Raw genomic sequence first — 19,029 nt, 5'->3', positions numbered from 1 at the left:
CCGATTCGCTGAATCGGATATCGTTTCGGCGATTATAGTCCTCCTGACATCAGGGAGTAGCATATTACAATCTCTAAAACATTCAAATAAAGCTGTTTATTGTAATTTAACGTGTCTTAGTTTAATTAGAACCTAAATATAATTCGCATTTACATCTCTAAATGTTTTGCAAGTTGTACATTTCCAGTGCGTTTCTTTTGTGACATTTCTGCTATTCAAGTTCCCTTTCCAAATGCTCGTATTCGGTTCACGGCTCATTAAAAGGATAGTTCACCCAAAAATGAAAAATTAATATTTATCTGCTTACCCACAGGGCATCCAAGATGTAGGTGACTTTGTTTCTTCAGTTGAACACAAATGATGATTTTTAACTCCAACTGTTGCGGTCTGTCAGTCGTATAATGCGTGTCAATGGGAACACAATCTATGAGAGTAAAAAAAAAAAAACATGCACAGACAAATCCAAATTAAACCCGGTGGCTCGTGACGACACAGTGATGTCCTATCACGAAACGAAACAACGTTTGTGTGAGAAACCGTATTTATATCTTTTTTTTTTTTTTTTTACCTCTAATACACCACTATGACCGACTGCCTTGAGCGCGCACAAAGCATCCGGTGCATGAGGTGTGTACGCAACTAGCGTAGTTTAAACATGGTGCCTGTAGTACAACAGTTGTTTCACAAATGGAAGTAAAACACTAAAAAACATCCTTTTATTACATCAAATCTTTATTTTATTTTTGTTAATTTTCATATGGGCAGCTTTACAAATAAAAAGGACACATACAGAGATCTTGTTCACATACCTATTGATATCCAGCCGAAGAGCAATCAACCATAACGAGCAGGCTCAGAAGTTGGGAATACGTAGAAAGTCACCACTCCCGAATGAGTTTGCGCGAGAGAACGTAATCTTTTAGTTTTAAGTCGGTTTGAACTATCCGGATGAGCGCAAGTAAGTACCATTTTAATTAGCCGTCGTGCCAGTGTAAACAATGAGTGACGTATACACGCGAGAGATCACTTCCGGCGCTTACGTAAACTACGCCAGTCGCGTACACATTTTTTTTATATATTTTTTTTTTTTATATAAATACTGTTTGGTTTTCTTGCAAAAACTGATCGTTTCATGTCTTAGGACATCAATGTGTCGTCGCCGCAGGGTTTCATTTGGATTTGTCTGTGCGTGTTTTTGTTTTTTACTCTTATAGATTGTGTTACCATTGCCATGCATTATACGACTGATAGACTGCAACGGTCAGAGTTAAAAATCACCATTTGTGTTCTACTGAAGAAACAAAGACACCTACATCTTGGATGCCCTGGGGGTAAGCAGATAAACATCAAATTTTTATTTTTGGGTGAACTATCCCTTTAAGAATCAGGCATAACGGTAATTGGTTCAGAGTCAGTCAGTAATTGACTCGGTTCACTCTACAACCACTCGTACTAACTCAGTACGATTCATGAAATAACCATTCAGTTTGATTTGTGAACAGCTTCAACCTATTCATTAAAAATATCCCACTAAATGTCATTGACGAATTTCACTTTGTTGTTTTCACTAATCACAGGCTTCTTGTGCATTTGATGATGCCATACCTGAATTTACCCTTATTCTGATTATATTTTACCCCCTGGCACTTTTTATTTTTGTATAGGAAGTTCGCTAGGTTTGATTATGTGCAGCTCTGTGCATGTTTTTATGACGTGTATTATCAAACCTCTTCTAGAAAAGTCTTTATGGCAAAAAAAGAAGGAAAAAAAATGTAGAAATAAGTTAGTAAAGACAAATAAGCAAATCCTTTTTTATTTTGGTATTTCATGTTCTTATAAAGACTATGTTAATACTAACAGTAACTGGTGCTCTTATTTGTGGTCAACCAAACCTGAGGTCCCTTCACTCCTGTATCATCAGACATGATTCTAGATGAATCATTTTTATCACTTGTGGATGTGTAAACAGTGTTTCAGAGAAAACGCCTACTTGACCAGCCAGATTTTAAAAATCAATAATGAAAACATTAAATGTTTGATCCATTTCCACAATACCAAGCTAAATAGTTCTTGCATACTTCATACAAACCATCAAACCCACATTAGAAAAATTATGATATGCTTGCATCTTTGTTCGAATTGTGCAAAAAGCACACAATTTAAAGTATACATCCTTAATATCATAGTCATAAAATACCTCTCAAAGTCATGTTTGCAGAGCATCAGGAAAACAAAGACCCTCCAACCCTGACGAGAAGAACTTGGCAAACCTTGCCAAAGTTTAGAGCCAAAACTCACAGATGAGGTCTTTAAGTTTTGCTGCCATTTCACAAACACAAGACAAGTTCACAACAGACACTATGGGCGGATTGCAGGTTGCATCAGACTCAATGACTCAATGTTCTCAGCTCCCATTCTGAGTCAACTGGAGGTATTCATTATACAGCTTCTCCTGAGCCTCGTAAAGCTTGCGAAGCTTTTTGGTCAGTCCCTTACTGAGCTCCTTCCCCTCAGCATCATGCGTTGGGAAGCCCTGTATATACAAAGAACAGACGTACTATTAGCATTTCAGAATAGATGTAACCAAATGATTAAAAATTCATAAGGACTCATCCATCCCCTATAGACCAATAGTCACCTTGAAATGGATCCAACATACAGTAGTGTGACATACTTATGACAAAAGAAGACTGAATGGTTTGCATTACCGTTTCATCAAAGCTGGAGTACTTGTCGGTCTCTGAACGGAACATTTCATTGGGTTTAACCTTCATTTTTGCCAACTTTGCCATCTAATCACAAAAAAAAAAAAAAATACAATGAAATTTATAATACAAATTATTAAAAACAATGGAGCACTAACGGGAACACACTTCTCTCAATGTACTTAAATGTAAATATATTTATCAATAGATATGGGAGGCTTTCTACATGACGGTGACTAAATTATGCAGTGGTTCAGGGGTTTCTGTAATTGCTCTAATCACCTCTTGCTCTTGTTTCTTCCTGGCAGCCTCCTCTTTTTTCTTTTTCTTTTCATCTTCCATCTTGAAATGTAAAACAATGAGTGAATTATGCAAGATAGTAATATTAACATGTCACATAAATAAACCAAACTAATAAATAAACTAAACTAAAAGTAATACCGTCCTTTAACATAACATTTAAAAATTGACTATATATACCTTGGACCACAAAACCAGTCATAAGGGTCAATTTTTTGAAATTTAGATTTATACATCATCTTAATAAGCTTAAATAAATAAGCTTTATAAATAAGCTTTAAATTGATGTATAGTTTGTTAGGATAGGACAATATTTGGCTGAGATACAACTATTTCAAAATCTGGAATCTAAGGGTGCAAAAAAAAAAAAAAAAAAAATTATGCATATCCATTCACAAAAGTTTTTATGGTAGGAAATTTTACAAAATATCTTCATGGAACATTATCTTTACTTAATATCCTAATTATTTTTGGTATAAAAAGAAAAATCGATAATTTTGACCCATATAATGTATTGTTGGCTGTTGCTACAAATATACCTGTGCGACTTATGACTGGTTTTGTGGTCTAGAGTCACATATAATAATTTCAACTTAATAACTGATAATAATAAATGTTTCTTGAGCACCAAATCAGCATATTAGAATGATTTGTGAAGGATCATTTGATACTGAATACTGCTGAAAATTAATCTTTGCCACCACAAGAATAAATTACATTTTAAAATATATTATAATATAAAACAGAAAAATATAAATATGAAAAAGTTATTTTGAATTGTAATAATATTTCTACAATATTGCTGTTTTTACTGTATTTATCATCAAATAAATGCAGCCTTGGTGAACATAAGACTTCTTTCAGAAATATTAAACACTTGCCAAGTAGTGTAAAAATTATATATAATGCAAGTATCAGACTACACCCCCAACCACACACACACACTGTTTCTCAATGACCTTGTCAGGTGGATCATGATTGATCTGTAGAATGTGTCCTAATCAGTGCATACAAGGTTCAACGGAGTAATTCAAAGACGGTATAACAATTAACCAGTGCAACTTGAGTCCTTACAATACATTCTGAAGGCTGACATTCACACTCAGAAGCTCGAAAGGCCCAAATACATTTTTCATGACCTGGTTTGCATCTGAATAATTTCTTTTGTGATGCCTGAGATGCAAAAAACTTTATTCCATTCAGAAGAAATGCATCACCTTACCCTGGTGGTGATTAATGTCTAATTTTAACTTAATACGGTGTACTACAAACCAGTACATCTCTGGCAGTGCTGTATGTGAAATGGGATACAAAATCTACACCACTGAAACAGAAAATATCAAGTAGAGAGATCAAAGTACACCGCGATATAGATGGATTCATTCTGCCATTACCTTTTTCTTTTCTTCTCTTTCCTTCAGAAGTGTTTCTTTGTCTACCAACTTCACCGATGTGGGGAGTCCTTAAAAAACAAAAACAAAAAAACATTGTCATTTTTTCCATGACATTTAGGGTTTAAACAAATCTCTATTTCTTTACTTTACCATCACGATCCTCCAGTCGGACACCCAGCTCAGGTAAAGTGTCATCACGCAATTCGTCACAGAGCTTCAGCAATTCTGTGACTGGAACACAAACAAATTTCCCCAATGAATTCTCTTTTCTGCATAAAAAGCACAACCTGTATTGTATGCAAATGTCTGCTGAAGGTACAGCTACAACAAAAACCATAAAAAAAGAAACAAATCTTTTTATAAAAGAAATGAATTACAACAAACCAAATGACTTTGTACTGTAGCAGATATTTCCAAAAAAAAAAAAAAAAAAAAAACAGCAAGAGAGTTTTACCTTTCTTCTCTCTAGCAATTTTTCTGACCTCTTCCCTGAAATCCGACAGCACTGACAAATAGGGCATTACCGTGCTCTCCAACTGAAACACAAATCAAAAGATTAAGAAGAGTTTAATGGCAGATAAGTCATTATCATTACAATCCACAAGAAAGCATTATTAGATTCAATCTTACTAAAATGTCTTAACACGTCTGGCTTTGTAACATTTTAATTAAAAAGAAAACCTTTGATGGATTAAACATGATCTGAGTGGTGTTGCTTACATCAGTATTCTGACCGTTTCCTCCAACAGGGAAGCCAATGGGCTCAGTTCCCTCAATCGCTCCAAATGTCTGTCAGGGCAGAAAACAGCTTTAGCAAGCACTTCACTGTGCATCCACTGTTTCAGTTCTCGCTCGACATTTCAGCTCATAGAGATTTCTGGAAAGGACTAGACCAGTGGTTTTCAATCATTTCAATACATTTTGTATGTCTCTCTTATCGACACTCCGTTCAGTTTATGGAGCTCTTTCCTAATGAGCTGATGATCTGTGTCAGGTGTGTTAAATAATAAGGAAGACATACAAAATGTGCAGAGCAGTGGGTCTCCAAGACCAGGAATGAAAACCATTGGACTAGACATCAAGGTTTAATGTATCAATTTGGGTAAAGATTAAAGAGAATATAGAACCAAGTGTTCCTTTTTTGCATTCAGGTTTCAAATATGTCAAAAGGCAAGCTCTTTTTTTTTTTTTTGTCATGCTACCTTAAGCATGTCGGTCAAGTACAGGGCAATGCTCTCCAGCAGCATGCGGTTAGGTGGCAGTTTTGCACTCCTTCTGGCAGCCATGTAGGTGTTACTCTGACCGACAAGAGCCCGCATCTCCTCCAGAGCCGAACGAGTGTCTATGTTGTCACACAGCGCCTCATGAACTGATGTTTTCTTCTCGTAGAAGCTACGCAGACACATACACATGACTGTAATGAGTGATAAAACTATATTTTCACAAGAAGAAGACAATAATGTTAACAATGAAGGAACGTATGCATCACCTTTTGTTCAGTTCAATCTCCTCAGCTTCCCATTTTTCAAATTGGCCAGTGATGTCTGTAGGGCTCCTCAGAACATCTTTAACATTTAAGAAGAACTCCTGTGGAAACATAAAATAATATTTCAGTTTAACAACTGTTATGCACTTACAATGCAAGTCTATAGGACAATCATGGCTTTTATTTTTATTTTTTATAAACTGTGAGATGAGTATAAATTACACCATACTGTTCTTACATTTGATACACCATACCGTTATTATATTTCAATCTAATGTTCACAAATACAACTTTTGATTTTAATAATGCTTTAGTAAATGTTGAAATTTAAATTAAATGCATTAAAAGTATTTTTCATTCTTAGTTCATGTTAACTAATAAAACTAAGTTATTGTAAAGTGTTACCAATATTTTTGTGGAAACTGTGATCCATATTTTTCAGGATTCTTTGATGAATAGAAAGTTCAAAAGAATTGCTTCCTAAATTTAATTAAAACAGTAACCATGTAAAAGCTTTTGTAAAAAGATCAATTTATTGTGTCCGTGCTGAACAAAAGTATTAATTTCTTTTTCCAAAAAATGTTAAAATATTACTGACCTCAAATGAATTTTGATATAACAGTGCATTTTCTGTGGTAATAAACAACAAGCCACAGATGCTGTTGATAGAGCTTGTGTTTAAATCAATTATACACTGCAAAAACTGCTGTTCTTACTTAGATTTTTGTCTTGTTTCTAGTCAAAATATCTTAAAGTTCTTGAATCAAGAAGCATTTTCTTGACAAGTAAAAAATATTTTCTTGTTTTCAGGAAAAATAAGTCAAAATTGAGTGAGTTTTTCCTTTAAACAAGCTAAATAATCTGCCAATGGGGTAAGCAAAATAATCTTATTTCAAACCATAAATAAGCTATATAATCTTGTTTTCAGTTTGGATTAAGATTATTTTGCTTACCCCATTGGCAGATTATTTTGCTTGTTTTAAGGAAAAACTCACTTAATTTTGACTTATTTTTCCTAAAAACAAGAAAATATTTTTTTACTGTCAAGAAAATGCTTTTTAATCTAAGAATTTTTCGATATTTGGACTGGAAACAAGACAAAAATTCAAAGTAAGAACAGCATTTTTTGCAGTGTATTCCTTTAATTAGCTTAATTGATTTAAAAATATTTTACCATACTAAGAATTAACATGCTGAGACAATCCAGTCTCTAAAATAAAAAAAAACAAGTCCCTATCACTTTAAGGGTAGCAAAGAACTTGCACGCATAAATTCATTCTTAGCATAATTCAAAAACATCTTTGTTGAGGCAGTTTTGAAGCGTTTTTTTAACTAAATATGTTGCTACTGCCAGACTATTCTTAAAAATAAAAAGTATGCAACATTTCTCACTGTACAGACACTAGCAACACCCCCAGCTTTTTCATTTACTTCATTTGAATATGTACAGCTTTTACTTCTAATTTGGGACCTCAGAACATCTATTCATCTCCAGTATTATTTCAGCTTCCTGTTGAGGGAATTGCACTATTATTGCATCACCTTTTAAGCCATCTTCAATTTTACTCAAGTACAGCCTATGGAGACACACTGGGGTAAAGGAAAAACATGTTGTGTCTCATTAAGATCCAAACCTCAAGTTCAGGTGAGGCTGGTCTATGAAAATATAGCGTGTAGGTCAGTCATAGATAACCTCTGCATACTTCTCATGCTAATGGCTGCCTGTGAGTTTCAGGCAAATTTGGAGCTCTGCCCATGTTATATTCCTTGGTGACAGAGTAATTGATAGATGGAAAGAAGCGCAAGACAGAATTAATGTGCCCTGAAGGACACCCGCTATTCTCCGACCTTCTGGGTTCTTGAAGGATTCTACATAAGCCTGTTGTGCACTCATGAGAATTCTTTATGCTGATAAGTGGCAGATATTAAATTTGGTTAGACTATGATTTTTTTGGGCGCCCCCCCTCCCAACTTCCTCTTCCTTTTCGGTTTCTCACTCACATTTATGAATTTCTCATATTGGATGGCGGACTCCATTGTGTTGTTGGAGTAATCCAATGTGTCTTTCCATGAATGCATCAGAAAGGCCAAACGAAGCTGCCTTGCTAAAAGGAAATAGAGCACAAATGCACAACGTCAAAACTTTGACTTTCTTTTGTAGTTTACAGATAATTACTGGGCAAATGTGTAAGGGAGAAAAAAATGACCTCAAAAACACAAAAGTATAGACACATAAAAACAAAAACACAGTAACTCACATATAGGTCAATGACAAAAATGAGTTTGAGAAAAGGAAAAATCTTTAAACAAATCTTTTATGCGTCAAGGTCTCAGTAATCTTTGCACTAAAATTGATTTCATTCCTCTTTGATGTGTTTTTTCTGCAACAAAAAAAGCCCTTAAACTATCAAGTGGTGTATATATCTAGCAGAAGTGCTTTCCTTGAATAATGAATACATTTGTATTTACTTGATCTTCAAAAAAGTTGTAGATTTTTCATGAAAGTAATAAATATTCTTTACTTACTCTATTTGACCTAAACAAAACATGCCCTTTCATTTAAGAAGACAAAATGTGTGATATTTTCAAAGAAGCTTGTATAATGTTTTTTCTTTACTTTAACCTATTCAAATAATAATCTAAAAAAAAAAAAAAAAAAAAATTGAAAATCAAGAGGATTATTCAAATTCAAAATATTTCAAGCATATTTTTGAAACAACAATGAATTCAGACCAAAAAGAGAGCATTGACTCATGCAGATGTTTAAATATATAACACAGCGATTCTAATAACACTGACTGTAGCATAATTACCCGTATGTTTGGCCAGGGCGTCTTTGATAGTAATGAAGTTCTTCAGAGATTTGGACATCTTGCACCCGGCGATGGTCAGGTGACCAGTGTGCAAGAAATACCTTACCCAGTGATCGTTCTCAAAGTAAGCCTGTCAAAAATAAACAATGTTAAAGCTTTAATCCACACATACTGTTTTTTCACACTTTAAAAGTGTGACACACAGGAATCCAGGACCAAGATCAAGTTCTTTATCATCAGTCTTCAGATTTACTGTTTACTAGAAACCATTAGTTTACATGGCAATTCTCAGAACGCTAATGTATCCATATGCGGCTTTGTAGTTGATGACAGCAACATTTTTAAACCACCCCCTTATTATTTCCCCTCTACACTGTGTTCCAAATTATTATGCAAGTGACATATCAGTAGGATTTTAGTACAATAAACATTTAGTTTTTCCTTACAATTTCTTTGAAAAAAATGAAATCTTTCTCATATACATTTTATTTTTTAGATAGTGTATCAATCTCAGACAGGTTTGTTAAATGTTTTGCCAGGTCTACTTGGGTAAATGAAAATCCTACTTGAAGAGGATGTTCCACATTATTAGGAAGATGAAATGGTGCAATGTTGTGCAAAAGGCATGAAAACAACTAATTTTTTTGTGGAAACTGAATAGAGATTGTCCACTGTCAAAAGATTTGTGAGTAATTTACAGCACAAGATAATTCGGTCAGATAAAGGCTTACTATTAAGGAAAGTTTCTGTCAAACAAGTTAATTGTATTAAAAGGGCAGCTATAAAAAGCCACTGTTGAGCAGCAAACAAGTATCTGCTGGTGTCTCTGGAGTCTCAAGAACCTCTCCATGCAGGCTGAAGTTGTGTGTAAAGTTGCATTTCAGCCACCTCTAACCAAAGCTCACAAAGAGAAATGTTTACATTGGATGTAGAAATACAGTGGCTTTTTATAGCTGCCCTTTTAATACAATTAATTTGCTTGACAGAAACTTTCCTTAATAAGTCTTCATCTGACTGAGTTTTTCTGTCCTCTAAATCAATTTAACAGTGGACAATCTCTGTTCAGTTTTCACAAAATATTAGTTTCCATGCCTTTTGCAAGACATTGCACCATTTCATGCTTTTCATGTTTAATGTTTAGAAAGATCTTTCTTCCTCCCCATATTGCATCAAATCTGTGACTTGCTTAATAATGTGGAACAACCTCTTAAAGTAGGGTTTCCATTTACCTAAGAAGACCTGGCAAACTATTTAACAAACCTGTCTGAGTTTGATACCAGATCACTTGCATAATAATATGGAACATAGTGTATATGCTTTTGTAAAATAAGAAAAAAAGAGCACCTGTTAACAGTGACTATAATAACATACACGTCAAACAAAAAAATGTTTTAATTACAAGTTTGACAAAGACATGAATGGTTTTTAATAGTCGGAAAACTTGCAATTATGGTAATTCCAACATGACGTGAATGAAGCATTAATCTGTACTGAATAATGAACTGGATTCTAATAATAGCTTTTGAACAATAGCTATTGGACATTTGAGCACCTTGTAATTTTCTCACCTCAGATTGCGCCAACTCATTGTCATGATGAGGAAAACGCAAGTCAAAACCTCCTCCGTGAATATCCATAGACTCTCCCAATATGGATCCAGCCATGGCGGAGCACTCAATATGCCATCCAGGTCTTCCCTTTAACAACCCCAGCAGAATTGCAAATATTTAGCACAACTTCAAGTTCAAGTTTCAAGTTTAATTTATTTATATAGCACCATTAAAACAGCAGCAGCAAACATCCAAACATGGGCGACGCATTCAAAACTTTGTTGTACTATGTTTAACCTACTGAGCTGCCAAGTCGTCATACTCATCTATTTATTTTCTGAACTTAAAAGTAACACACATGTTTGCCTGATGTGTACTTGCTCACCTTTCCCCAAGGGGAATCCCAAGATGGTTCTCCAGGCTTGGAGGCCTTCCACAGCGCAAAGTCATTCTGTGATCTCTTTTCACTGAGTCTGTCTGCTGAGATACTCAAGTCTCCTGCAAAAGTAAAAAAAAAAAAAAAAGCAATTCTTTCTTTATTAAAAAAAAAACAACATTCAAGGACCAGGTGAACACTGAAAATGACACTTATGAAAAGAACTGCATTCTGTCCTAATGCTCTGTTATACAATGGATGATTCTGGCTCATTACATCCACCACTCAGAATATGATTATATGCATTATCTGAAAACTCTGGCCTTTTGGTGAGCATCAATATCGCATTGCCATTGCACATTAAGTCCCAGGGGAATGATAAGACAGCTGAACTGCATTGTACTTCTCAAAGACACATATGCAAAAGAAAAAAAAAATAAAAGAGTAAACCATTTTAAAGGATGTATTGCAATTTAATCATGTACCTTCTCCCTCTTGAAGAGCCTTCTGATCACCAACAGCCTCTGGTACCAGTTTGGCATAAGAATGAGCAGGGCAAGCATCAAACTTTGCAGTGTCAAAATATACTGATCCATTTGACTCGTATCTTGTGAGAAAAGACAGCAGAAATTATTTCTTAGACATATTCTAAGAAAGCATTGTTGTTTTAAGGGGCATATCATGAAATATCAAAATAATCAACCGATCTAGAAAGAAGACATTTCTAGTCTTACCCGTAACCATTGTCCACAATCCTTTTGACAAATGCCACAATCTCTGGCACGTACTCACTGACCCGTGTGAGAACATCAGCAGGGAGGACCTGCCAATTAAAAAACACCATAAAAAACATCTGCAAAGTTACAATGAAGTTCAATGCAAAGGGAGATATTTCCTTTTAAAGAATTCTCTGTTTAAGGATTACGACAAATGGCTGGTAGGGACTACAACAAGCTTCTTCCTGGGTTAGTAACATCACTAACCCTAAAATTTACATAAACCCTGCCTCCGAGAACATGGGCTGCTTTAGTGAAGAGGAAGAATTATTGTAGTAGAGTGTTGTGGCCATGCTGTCATTTTCTGCTGGATTTGCACAAAAGATTAACATGACGGCACATGCTAGTTGATGAGTTGAATCAACTCCACAGCAACTACATAAATGTATAAACTAACTATTCAGAAAAGTCCAGTTGCATTCTAAAAGTTGTAGTGTATCTTCTTCCTGAGTCTCTCCATCAGTGTCCGACTCCATTTGAACAATGTAAGGCTGAATACCGTTACTGACAATCGTCATTTTGGCTGCGTGAGATTCTCTTTGTTGTTTGTTGTTTTTGAGCTTTGTTGCTGTTGAGCAACCAAAGCACGAGCTGTTAAAGCTCCGCCCTCTTTTGGAAAGCAGGCAGGGGAGCAGCAGCTCATTTGCATTTAAAGGGACACACATAAAAACTATGTGTTTTTGCTCACACCCAAATAGGGGCAAATTTGACAAGCTATAATAAATTATTTGTGGGGTATTTTGAGCTGAAATTTCACAGACACATTCTGGGGATACCAGAGACTTATATTGTATGTTGTAAAAGGAACATTATAGGTCCACTTTAAAAAAAAAACTCTTATCCTGAACTTTTTAACAGCAGTGTATATGCATGTAAGTCATATAGCCAAATCATTTTTAAGCTACTGAATTTCCCATCTGTACTAGTTCACTCACATTGAGGGCTTCCATATCTTTATGGTACTCTCCCTCCCAGTACTTTGGCAACAAAGAGAAGATTGAGTTTTCTGTCACTTGGCTCCCAAACTGACAGTCTAACCAGTCTGACAAAAGATCCTTGGCCTCCTCCAATAAGACCTACAAATGAGAACCATTAAAAAAAAAGAAGAGAAGTCAGTTTCAGAATCACACTACAAATTCACAGAACCTCATGAAAATACGCAATGTTTAACAGATGTGGCACAGAACAACATCAGCCAAATGATTTGGAACAGAATGCCTCTGACATGGCCCTGATCAAACTAGGTCACATATGTGTTTTTAAAACGCTGTGCGCATCATCTACCTGTGCATGATTCTGGACTGTATCGCCTGGAGTGTTGCTCTGCACTGCCACCTGCAGGGGACCCAGTGCAGCGTCCACTGCTGCATCCAGCCTCTCCAACATCTGCTTCTTATCTGGGTCAGTAGTCTCAGCAAGCTTGGCTTTAAAAGGCTAAACACAATAAAACCAAATTACATTAAAGCACAGTGATGGCGAAAGAGATGAAAGCTATGGAAACATTTGTGGGAAGGCCATTCACTAACTGTCTAGAGGGTTTGAGGTGGTCATGCTTTTGTCTTCAGAGCTGCTTAAACCTCTTAAGCAAAATCATTTATTTTCATTAGTTAATAGCAGCTCTGTCAGTACTTTAGCAGTATGTATAAATCTTTATTATCTCATTAATGTTCACTTAGAAAGTTTGTGCCACCATAAGGCAGTAATGATGACTGATAATGAGTTTAGCGAAAACTGGAGACAGACCTGAACTAGTAGAAGAAAAGAGTGATCATAACAGTGTCATTTAGAGCGGACGTTCTTAACATTTTTGACTTGAAGGACCCCTATGGTTCAATACAATTTTCAAAGGCCCCCTATTGGCTAAGATATTTCCTTTGGTATTTCTGCTGTGATTGTAACAATGCTGCTTGTTTTCAAATTTATATATTAACAGAAACAAGGAATGTTGATATATCAAAAACAACTAACCACAATTTATTTTGCGATTACGGAAGATCCTGATTTATTGTGTTCTTCGAGTAGATGTATGTGTTGTTGTGTACTGAGTAGATAATAACAGTACTTATTTTGTCCTAACTACCCCTTTAAAAATATTCACTTCACTGTACGAGCGATGTAGTTTTTCCCTCACCGTTCGGGCTGTTAGCACATCCTGCAGTATCTGAGAGGCGCTGGGCTTCTTCTCTCTGTACTGCTCAAGCAGATAGTTCTGTCTGGCTCTTTTGATGATCTGAAAAGAAGATGTAACACTGATGATCGTATCTTGAGAATATTGCATTGCATGTGACCTTTAGATCTAAACTAGCGTTTCATATGGCCGAAAGTATTAAAGAGGTTTACAAAAGTTTATACAAAAATGTAAGGTCAACTACATTCAGACTCTGCAAGCACTGCTCTTACTTTGTCATCAATATCTGTGATGTTCATACAGTAGAAGACGTCATATTTGAAATAATTCTTCAGTATTCTCCGGAGTATGTCAAAAGATATGTAGGATCTGAAAGAACAAGGACACTGAATCCTCATGAAATACAGTGAACTAATACATCAAAAATGCTGCATGGGTCTTGGATGGAAAACATTCTATTCTTTCTCAATATCTTTACCTTCATCAAACCATATTCAAACACAATAGTTCAATGTGCTTTGCGATTTGGTTTACAGCCTCACATGCACAAACTAACAAATCCTTAGCTTAGATTGAATGCCTGAATGTCTGTTTCAGCCTTTTCATTGACCGCTGTTCTGTGTCTATTGGGCCTTTTTGAACAGATGGGGCACACTGAAAACAAAGAACTCTGATAAAGAAGCATCTATGAATGGATGGGGAATATGTCACCTGGCATGACCCATGTGAGAAGCGTCATACACCGTGGGGCCACAGCAATACCACAAAACTCTGTTGCCCTTCTGTGGTACAAACAACTCCTATAATGCAGAACACAGAACAGATACTAGCAGTTTATTATCATAATGCAGCATCCAATATACACCTTTAACAATAACAACAAAGAACAGAGCAGACAAGAATTTGTATTTGTTCAACTGCAACCAGTAAAGATGCCAATTTGCCAACCAGCAACTTTGCCAATTATGCATTACTGACAATGCGAACAGCAAAGAATTCTGTAGATTTTCATATAATTGGAACTCCGCATTCATGGTAATTTATGAAATTCAAACGCTCCCATCCATGTACACTACCGTTCAAAAGTTTGGGGTAAAATCTTTGTAATGTTTTTGAAACAAGTCTCTTATGCTCACCAAGGCTGAAAAAAAAACAAAAAAAAACACAGTACAAACAATAAGATTGTGAAATATTATTACAATTTAAAACAACTGTTTTCTATTATTATATGTTTTAAAATGTAATTTATTCCTGTGATGGCAAAGCTGAATTTTCAGCATCATTACTCCAGTCTTCATTATAGAAATCATTATAATATGCTGGTTTTGTGCTCAAAAAACATTTCTTATTACAACTGCTCGATATTTTTGTGGAAACCGTTACACATTTTTTCAGGATTCTGATTGGATTTGGATTGATGAACAAAGTTTTTCTTAAAAAACAGTATTTATTTAAACAGATATATTTAAATAATGTCACTTTTGATCACTTTAGTGCATCCTTACTGAATAAATTAATTTCTTAAATAAATATAACTACTGACCCCAAACTTTTGAAAGGCAGTGAGTGTATGTTGATGTATTGCATGGTAATTTTATTAAGTAAATTACAGTTGGTACAAAATTCAGCTGCTAGAATTCTGACTAGGACCAGTGCAAGGGAGCACATTACACCTATCCTGGAAAAATTGCACTGGCTTCCTGTTAGTTTTCGTATTGAATTTAAAATTCTTATGCTCACTTATAAGGCCTTGAATAATTTGGCCCCTCAATATCTGCGTGAGCTTTTAACCCCCTACACTCCTACACGTGTTCTACGCTCTTCTGAAGCTGGTCTTTTAACTGTCCAAACAACACGGCTAAAATCTATGGGTGATCGGGCTTTCTCTTCTTTGGCTCCTAAATTGTGGAATTCCCTGCCCTCTGAGATTAGGAATGCAGAATCCCTTAGTGTTTTTAAATCGTCTCTTAAAACATATTATTTTAGGATAGCCTTTATGTGATTCTTGTGATTACTTTATTTGTTATTATATTGCCTTTCTATTTTATTTTATTTTTGGTATTTTTTGTTTGATTAGTTTTTACTGCCTGTACTGTTATGTGTATCTTTTTAATTTCATTTTGTATGTAAAGCGCTTTGAGATGCTACTTTTAAAGGCGCTATATAAAATAAAGTTTATTATTATTATTATTATTATGCTTTCAGCAACCAATACTATACTACAGCAAGGGAAGAGTATAGTATAAAGTTGTGAATTCAACCACACATATGTTGATTTATCTTTCATACCTTGGTCCGTGTGAGACTGTTGTAAAGACGCAACGCTGAAATATCTGTTCCTTCTGGTGGAGACCATGGAGGCTGCACCCGCTTTCCCTTTGCTGAAAAACAAAAGACAGTTTTTTTTACCAAAATGACTATGTTTAGTACAAAAATGAGTCACAGCTACACAGTAGATTCATTTATAGTGACCAATCCCAAAACTATCCAGCCTCTGTGTCGAGACAACAGGTGCACCATGGGAAATAGCTGTTGTTTCACACCTGCTGCAAAAGTATATGATTCTTTACAAAGAAAACAACATAAACACAAAGTAAAAGTGAAACAGACACTGTGCAAAAAAGCCGCAGAACTTTGTATATAGTGAAAAAGCTGTTTAAAACCACAAACACCTCAATGTGGACAAGTCACCTATAATTTAACCCATTCCGGTCCTGTTCAGAGCTAAACCTGAGAAGCGATATTTGCATTTCTTGTCAAGACTCCCGTCAACACCTCAGCTTATGTATACTAACACACCAAACTACCCCTACTTTCAGAATCATGCAACACATTCTGCAGATGTCCTCAGCACAGAAACTACTAACTACAAAATGCAGGAAATCACAAGTCAGCTACAACCTACGTTCATGCACCCTGACTATGACAGGGGGAGTTCTTTCTACTCACTGCTGCATTCTGAGGTCTGGTCATTCGTTTGGGGCTTCAGGGCGGCTATGTGTTTGTACCAGCGCAGGGCGTGGACATGCCGCTCAGGTGGGGGCCCACATAGAAGCGCAAAGGCTTCTGCATCCGCCTGCGAAGGCCCGTAGCCAGCCAGGTAACTTCGACTGCTCAAGTACTCATTCAGAGCCTCAACCCTGCGAGCATCCTCACTTATGCGCAGTAAGAAGCCATAATCAAAGGCTGGGAAAACAAAAGGGCATAAACACAGAGATGAGCAGACATTAGGAATGAGCTAGGGGCCCGTAGAGAATGACACAGATGAACAGTGACAGCATTTTCTTTTAGAGCTGCTGTAGAGCCGAAATGAAATCTGTTTGCATCATTTCCTGTTATCACTGTAAAGATGCTTCAAGTTTGAAACAATATATATTCTATGAAGCGCTATATATATAAAAAAAGGTGACTTGACTTGGCTTGACCTGTAATCCTCTTTAACCTGATTCCTCTGAAACATAAGCTGTAATAATCTGATCACACACTATTGGACAACAATACACTTACAGCTATGCCAATTAATTTCATAATTGAGGGTAAATGCAATGACATCGTTTTGAAACAAACTGAAATTAAAATGTTAACTAAAACTACTAAAAAAAAAAAAAGAAAAGAAATAAAGCTGAAAGAAAGTAAGATGTAAAAATGACTTTAAATAACTTTAAGTTAAAGCACTAAAATGACAAACTAAACTGAAGTAAAAAATAAATATAAAAAAAATTAAAAATAAAAAGCACATAATAAAATCAATACAACTTAAACTAAAAAAAATAAATGAAAATGGAAGACATACAAATAAAAGCTAATTCAAAAGCTAATAAACACTATAATAGCATATAAATAATGCTGCAGTAACACAAAAATACATTACAAAAGTGCAACATGGGGACGAGCAAAAAAATAATCTAAAATGATTATGAATCTGTTCCTTATTAAATTAAAAACACTTATGCATCAGTCGATGTTGCATCATCTGACTCATTTACTGACTCATATTTAAATAAATATGAAATTATTTCACTCCTTATGTGTCACTTCGGCTGTCTGATTTCAGCTTGTCAATGCAATATTCAGACACAGCGCTAATATAACAAAATGACAGTTATACAGCAATACTCTGTGATGTTTCCACATATAACATTAACGTTACATGTTTATGATACGAGCAGTACATTTACAGGAGAATAACCATCATGTAACAGCTGCAGGTTTGAATAGAACCGGCATTAACTAATCACTTTAAACAGGCCTGACAGAACAAACATGCATTAATGTTCAGTAGCGTACATCATGACTGTTACATCGCAAGAAAAGTGAATAGAGAAATATTACCTATATCTCCCGTGTTTGCCATTTTCATCTATCTGATGCAACAATAACGTGTCCGGAAAACCTGAAAGGAAACCACAATGAAACACAGGACATGCACGAAGTCAATGATGATTTAAGGATCTCTAGATTATTTACACGGCTCTCGTGCGTGTCTTTTCATATACAGATCCGATGTTCTTCTATGGCGATTATGCGATCGCAGAATAATACTTCCGGGCAAATATTAAAGCTCCTTTCGTTCCAAAATAAAAGTTTCTTCCAAGTCTCATATCGAAAATAATTAGGCTACTTTTAAAATTTATAATAATATAAATAATTAAAGTAATTTCAGAATAATTGCTTACATTCAAAAATTCCAATTCAATTTTAAATACTGAGCGTAAGCATTAATCTGTCCGTATTAAATTCAAATTTTATACAAAATAAGGCCTATTATAGATATCAAACATGTTTACAGACAGTTTCTTTATTAGAGTATATTGTTGTCACCTCTTCTGCTTTGTTTTTGTACCCAATCTTTTTTATTTATTTATTTATTTTTATTATTATTATTATTACACAGACCACTAGGGGGAATCCAAGTATAACCTCAGGAGGGTGAGCAGCATTTTGATTTTGGGTGAACTATCCCTTTAAACGGAAAAGTTTTACAAAATCACAAATAAATTAAATAAATGAATGAATTAATTAATAAAACCCGGTGTCACATATTATTTTTTATCTGCAGCTTCTTGAACACTTAAGTTTGTGAATTAGTATGGAAGAGAATAATTGACACGAAGAGTGAAATGTTTGTTGTGTACATTCTTTGTTTTTGTACTAAATTAAACTACTGAAAGTTGCTATCCGCGCGACGTCAGGGCATTCGTTATAGGTCAAGGGCCCTGTCAGCCAGCTCTTATCTTTGGTTTGTGACTCCAGACAGATTACAGATCCTAACCTCTTTGACAAGGGCGCAGATTATTCCTAGACAGGCGACGCAGACTTCCCACCCCTCACACAATGTCAATGGAATGTGAGAGAGGTGACCGCGCACACGAAGTCCCCCTCGCGCACTTATATAGGTTGGCCATGTTTGAGAATTCGTAATATCCTTCTGTTAAACACGTCGTGTGTATACATAAAATGCATTTTCTGTGTTAAGTATCAATCCAAATAGTCCAACTGGT

The 19,029-nt window shown here is 35.4% G+C and overlaps 1 protein-coding gene across 2 annotated transcripts; it reads right to left on the bottom strand.

Annotated features, from left to right (window-relative positions):
* Positions 1-733: 733 nt before the first annotated feature.
* On the bottom strand, positions 734-17,932 carry cars1 (cysteinyl-tRNA synthetase 1). 2 transcript variants are annotated; one of them, XM_067399480.1, is made up of 23 exons: positions 17,861-17,925; positions 16,478-16,714; positions 15,818-15,909; positions 14,240-14,328; positions 13,801-13,897; positions 13,532-13,630; positions 12,685-12,834; positions 12,336-12,476; positions 11,359-11,447; positions 11,110-11,231; positions 10,634-10,746; positions 10,267-10,395; positions 8,699-8,828; positions 7,887-7,990; positions 5,889-5,986; positions 5,602-5,791; positions 5,120-5,188; positions 4,854-4,935; positions 4,550-4,630; positions 4,400-4,467; positions 2,988-3,047; positions 2,709-2,792; positions 734-2,533 (listed from the first exon to the last, which is right to left on the bottom strand). In XM_067399480.1, the coding sequence occupies exons 1-23, from the start codon at positions 17,886-17,888 to the stop codon at positions 2,405-2,407; spliced, it is 2,481 nt and encodes an 826-aa protein (XP_067255581.1). In that variant the 5' UTR covers positions 17,889-17,925; the 3' UTR covers positions 734-2,404. The 2 variants fall into 2 exon arrangements, with proteins under 2 accessions (XP_067255581.1, XP_067255582.1); XM_067399481.1 differs by lacking the exon at positions 16,478-16,714 and having other exon boundaries at positions 735-2,533; positions 17,861-17,932.
* Between the last annotated feature and the right edge of the window lie 1,097 nt (positions 17,933-19,029).

This window comes from Chanodichthys erythropterus, chromosome 11 (genome assembly GCF_024489055.1).
Source record: "Chanodichthys erythropterus isolate Z2021 chromosome 11, ASM2448905v1, whole genome shotgun sequence".
Taxonomy (NCBI): domain Eukaryota; kingdom Metazoa; phylum Chordata; class Actinopteri; order Cypriniformes; family Xenocyprididae; genus Chanodichthys; species Chanodichthys erythropterus.
Note: the sequence above shows the minus strand (reverse complement) of the source record. Positions and strands in the feature narration are given on the sequence as shown.

Excerpts from the sequence above, each read along its gene's own strand:
- cars1 (XM_067399480.1), bottom strand. The coding sequence starts at position 17,888 with ATGAAAATGGCAAACACGGGAGATATAG. Across the intron at positions 16,715-17,860 it reads GGCAAACACGGGAGATATAG|CCTTTGATTATGGCTTCTTA; the intron begins GTAATATTTCTC and ends TTGTTTTCCCAG. Across the intron at positions 11,232-11,358 it reads ATTGTGGACAATGGTTACGG|ATACGAGTCAAATGGATCAG; the intron begins GTAAGACTAGAA and ends TTTTCTCACAAG.